This window comes from Sinocyclocheilus rhinocerous, unplaced genomic scaffold, assembly GCF_001515625.1.
Source record: "Sinocyclocheilus rhinocerous isolate Xijiao unplaced genomic scaffold, SAMN03320098_v1.1 scaffold2011, whole genome shotgun sequence".
Taxonomy (NCBI): domain Eukaryota; kingdom Metazoa; phylum Chordata; class Actinopteri; order Cypriniformes; family Cyprinidae; genus Sinocyclocheilus; species Sinocyclocheilus rhinocerous.
This window is the reverse complement of record NW_015649239.1, coordinates 136,990-142,543: the sequence shown is the minus strand read 5'-3', so window position 1 is coordinate 142,543 and position 5,554 is coordinate 136,990. Positions and strand designations below refer to the sequence as shown.

General features: G+C 37.6%; 1 protein-coding gene across 1 annotated transcript in view; it reads left to right on the top strand.

Moving 5' to 3' along the window:
• The first annotated feature begins 201 nt into the window (after positions 1-201).
• The window catches only part of LOC107710446 (vitellogenin-like), a 16,304-nt gene continuing 10,951 nt past the window's right edge, over positions 202-5,554 (top strand). Inside the window, exons 1-11 of the mRNA XM_016515213.1 lie at positions 202-241; positions 429-449; positions 662-813; positions 962-1,213; positions 1,317-1,478; positions 1,570-1,718; positions 1,799-1,949; positions 2,046-2,203; positions 2,278-2,443; positions 2,530-2,655; positions 2,790-3,008. Coding sequence (XP_016370699.1) covers positions 202-241; positions 429-449; positions 662-813; positions 962-1,213; positions 1,317-1,478; positions 1,570-1,718; positions 1,799-1,949; positions 2,046-2,203; positions 2,278-2,443; positions 2,530-2,655; positions 2,790-3,008 — 1,596 coding nt within the window. The remainder of the gene's footprint in view (positions 242-428; positions 450-661; positions 814-961; positions 1,214-1,316; positions 1,479-1,569; positions 1,719-1,798; positions 1,950-2,045; positions 2,204-2,277; positions 2,444-2,529; positions 2,656-2,789; positions 3,009-5,554) is intronic.

Sequence of the window (5,554 nt, the reverse complement as noted above, 5' to 3'; positions counted from 1 at the left end):
ATGGACACTAAACAAAATCAGAATAATTAAAGAAACTTGTTGCTGCAAGTTCTACAATCTGCAAATGTTAGTGTTTTTGTTTTAGTGCCACAGGGTCACTTTCCCTCACTAACTGCATGAGATAAGGGAGTAGGAGGGAAAGACAGCTCCCTGTTATAAAAGGTGATTTCCAAGTTGCTTATACCACCTCTGGACTTTACCATGTGGCGACTTTATCTCTGTCTCCTGGTAGCCCTTGCTGGTGAGTACATAAAGACCAGGACATATTTAAGCCAGATTAAACTGCATGTTTTAGGTTGTGGTCATTATAAATCCTGGCTGAATATTGTTTAGAGCTGAGCACAATTAATTTTCCCATATAAGTTTGTACTTTAATGCTGGTTCATATGAAAGGAGAACAGTAATGTATCTCTTTTTCTCCCCATTAGCCAGTGAGACCGTCAATTACGGTATGGGAACACTATAATGTACATCACTCATAAATCTACAGAGATTATATCCTTATTCTAAGATTTACTATAATATTATTTTTATTATTGTATTTGATGTCAATAATAAAGATTTGTAAAGTTAATTAGGATTCAATCAGATACATATTAGCATCCTGGTTCATAATTTTTCATTTCAAATTTCTGAAATTTCTCAATGGCTAACATTTTAGAGCCTTTCCTGAACTCTAAAAAAACATATGAGTATAAATATGAGGGACTGGTGCGAGTGGGACGAGAACTGCCAGACTTGGTTGAGTCAGCACTGAAGCTGAGGTGCACTTTTAAAATCATTGGCGAATCACCACAAACCTTTGTGCTTCAGGTACCAATGCTGTTGCCCCAATTCCATCATTTTTTTTTTCAATCTATTCTTAGCTAAGCAATCTGCTATATTTATTTTTAACTCAGCAGATAGTAAGAATAACTAGATCATGTCTAAACATGTTATAAAATGTGCTTTTCCTTTTAAGATCTCAAATGTAGATGTTGAAGACTTGAATGGCTTACCCGGGAAAAGTGTCTTCAGCCCTTCCCAAAATCTCACTAAGCGACTATCTGCCGAATTCAGCCAACCAATCATATTTGAATTCTCCAAAGGACAAATTACTGACATTCGCACAGCACCTGGAGTCTCAAACACAGTTGTAAATATTGTGAGGGGGATCCTTGGATTTCTACAAGTCACAGTAAAAACCACACAAAGTTTTTACGAACTGGTGGAGGTATGAAATCTACATGTTAATTGAACAAAACAGTCCTTAATAAGAGTATGACTCTATGGGAAAAACAAAACAATATGAATATAGAATTTTTGTATTTCTTTAGTTGGGAATTCATGGTGTATGTCAAAGCAGTTACACTGTTGAAGAAGATTCCAGTGCCAAAGAGCTGATAGTGACCCAAATGGTTGATATTACCAACTGTCAACAGCCAGCTGCTTTATACCGAGGCATGACTCTTGCCCCTGAAGACAAACTCAGCAAACAGGTGTGTTTCATTATATTTCAGTTTTAAAATTGAACATGAAAAGTCTGAAAGTTCAACCTTGAACTGATCTGAATGCTGTTTAAATTTACAGAGAGGCGAGAGTGTTGTTTCAACAGTGAAGCACACTTACACAGTGAAGTCCACAGCAGATGACGGTTTGATCACTAAAGCATTTGCTCAGGAGCGCCAATATTTCTCTCCATTCAATGTAAAGGGAGGAAACTCCAGACTGCTGGCATTGTAAGTACTTAAAACAGTCACCAGCTAACAAGTTGTTGCAAGACTGCTGATTGTGCATGACGTTATGTTACTTTTTCCAGACGGGACATTGAGCTTCTCAAAGTTTCAGACACAACTGACAAAATAGTGACCGGACAGGTGCAGAGCAGAGGCAACCTGATGTACAAGACAGAAAAGGACCTCAGAACAATTCCTGTTGTGATGATCAACCTGAACGAACCAGTGCCAAAGGCAAACCTCCAAGATCATACACTCATAAACATTCAAACATTTACAGACATGTAGATTAACTCATAAACAGATTTTGATTGTCCTGTACCCCAACAGATTTTAGATTTAATCAAGCGCTTGGCACAGGCTAACATATATCACGTGGACAGTGCAAGCAGCACAGATATTCTGAATCTAATTCAGTTGCTACGTGTGGCAACACTTGAGAATCTAGAGCAGTTATGGAAGGAGGTCTCAGGAAATGATGAGCACAGGTATTTTCTTTACATCTGACTAAGTACTATGCAATCCTAGATCTTCTCCTACTGACTTCTTTTTTGGTCTTCAGGAGGTGGTTCCTGGACTTGGTTGTGGAGGTAACAGATGAGAGGATACTCAAATTCCTTGAAACAAGATTCAAAGCAGGAGACATTACAGCAAATGAGGCAGGACAGGCACTGGTAGTCGCATTTAACCACTTGTCTGCTGAGCCTGTGTCAGTGGCATTAGCTCAGGTGAGTCAGTGACCTAGTTAAATATTTGTTATACAATCATTAATGACATGTTTATTCGCCTTCTTATGCTCTGTTCTGCTTTCCAGGAGTTCCTGGCAATTCCTTTTAGTAAATCACATCCTCTCCTGTGGAACACTGTAGTTTTGGCGTATGGCTCTTTAGTATACAGATACTGTGTGTATACTGATCCCTGTCCCATCACTGTTGTGCAGGTATCTGTGGTCTCCTACTTTTGTATGCCAGATGATTAATACAAATATCAGATTTTATAATCTGCAAGCTTTATGTGAAACTTATTACTCTGATTTTTACATTTACCTTGTCGTTTGTAAATAATGTTATTCAGCCATTGTTGGATATGGCTACAAGTGGCCTGAGTAAAAACTCTGAGGAGGATATGATCCTTGCACTGAAGGCCTTGGGAAATGCAGCTCATCCCTCCAGCATCAAGACTCTCCTAAAGTTCCTTCCAGGCTACACAGCAGGAGCGGAAAAGCTTCCAACCAGGGTACAGAGCGCTGCAGTCCAGTCATTCAGACTACTTGCAAGCAGGGACCCCCACAGTGTAAGTACAGTATTATATATATAAGTATTCACACCCCTTGTGACTTTGCAAATGTATTAAAAAGAAGAGAAAAAAACTGAAATATCACATTGATATATAAGTATTCAGACATTTGAAATTGAGCTGAAATTTTGCTTAACCATCTTTGCAATGTTTCTACACTTGGATTGGAGTCCACTTGGAGTGACATGATTTGGAAAGGCACAAAGGTCTCACAGCTACAAATGCATATCAAAGCAAAAAAACAAGCCATCAATCCCAGAGACCGCATTGGGTTGAGGCACAGATTTGGAGATGGCTACAATAATAATAATAATAATAATAATAATAATAAATCTAGCTGCAAGCAGCAATTAAAGGGCCAAGCATTACAGAAGCAAGCAAGGCAGCAAGCATCAGACCAACTGTAACAATGAGTAACTAAAGCCATTTTAAGATTATTGTAGTCAAAATGGCTGAAAAATCATAAATACATCCACTGGTAATATGATTTAATGGCTTATCACTTTTGACCAATAGGTGGCGCTGTTACCAAATTGATGTGTTGTGGTCAGTGTGAGGTGATAATGGCACATACAAAGTTTGGTGTCAATATGTCAAAGTTTTGCCAAGACACTCATTACAATAGGCTAGCATACTCAAAAGTTATTAGTATTTTTTTGTAAATTTCATTATAACTTTTGACCACAAGGTGGTGCTGCTCCAAAACTTTTTGAGTACCATCAGGGCATGGTGCCAAAGACCCATACCGAGTTTTGTAATGATATGCTAATGCATTTATAACATTTTACAACAAAATTCAAAATGGCCGACACCCAAAATAGCTGACATGGGAACATTGGGTATGGTTCGACTCTGCATTCTACACTGAATCTAAAGAGACCAGTTTTTTTATGTATTTTTGGCCATACCTTTCAGAAGTTATAATCAAAAAATATCCATTAAGGATGTCTACGAAGTATATGTATGCAATGAATATAATGTTAAACATTCTGTATTAACGCCTGTATAGCTGATGTGCGCGAGCTGATGAGCAAAGCACGCTGAGTGGAGCGAGCGCACATGCACAAGCTTGTCGAGTTAATATCCCTTTCTCACAGACATCACTGGAAAGTTTGTAGTTCGGTCGGATATGTCAAAAACAAGTAAGTAAAACAATGCACAAGTTACTTAACGGTAGGGGGAGAGAGAGAGAGAGTGAGAGAAAGCGCGAGCACTTCTGTTGTGTGAACATTGATGTTCACTCACTTAGCACACGCATCATTTGGATTAAAACTAAATCGTAAAAATAAGACCATTTATAGGGGCATTCACTATAAACATCATTTATTTTCAACCTTAGGCATACACGACTTTCTGGCGAAAGTGAATCTAACAGCCTGTGTGAAATGCGCTAGGCTGTACTACTGTCCTCTCATTCTGCACCAGTACAAATACGTACACGTGTTGTGTGTGTTTTGCTTGCTTGAGTGTTTCTGCATTATATGAGTGGCTTTGGAATATAAATCGCAGCACGTTTCAGATGAAAAAACGCGACTTCTATTTCTGAAAATATCACAGTTAGGAGATTTATAACGAGTGGTTCCCTGCATTATTACAGCAAAGCGCGTGATTAAAGTACTAAGCCGCTGCAATGGAGCAGCTCTAATGCTATTAAATTAAAGATGATGTACCATAGAGCAAAAAAATGAACAGTGAAAGTAACAAAAACTTGTAAAATACATTTAATGGGCATAATTAAGTGTGAAAATAACCGAAGGATATACAGTGAAACCAAAAATGATTCAGAGACCAGATATAATTTTTGATATTTTTTTACTAGTGGGTGCAGGACACTATAGTTCATTTATGTAAGTGAGGATAGCAAAATAAAGTAAACTGTGACAAATCATACCCAAAAATTCTTCATACAGTGGACTACCAGTAAAACTGATACAAATTTGGGTCCAAAAATTATTCAGACCGAGTCTGGGAAAAAAACTGAAGTTGAGGTTTGCATGAACTTAGATGACAGCATGCCCAGGAGACTATATGCTGTCATTAAGGCTAAGGGTTGCCCGACTAAGTATTGATAGTTGTGTAAATACTGTCATACTAACAGCTGTCTGAATTATTTTGGTTGATTGTAATCTATTACATACCTTTCTATCAAAATTATCTAGCATTATCAAGATGAATTTGTTCTGACACAGTGTAACTCTGAGTTCTTGTCATATTTTATTACCATTTTCTAAACTATAGCAAATAAACTGTGATAATGTGAGAAATGTTGAAGGTGTCTGAATAAATTTTGGTTTGACTGTATCTATTTGATAAATGAAGTTAACCAACTAACATTATACATACCCTTTTGGTTTCTGTACCCAATATTTAAAAAATTTACAAATGCAATAAAAACATCGGTATCGGTACTCGGTATCGGCAAGTACCAAAAATAAAAGTATCGGTATCGGGCGAGTACTGGAAAAAGTAGTATCGGTGCATCCCTAATTTCAATTTCACAAAGAAACGTGCAGCAATAGCCTAATAAAACGACACCTTTTCAT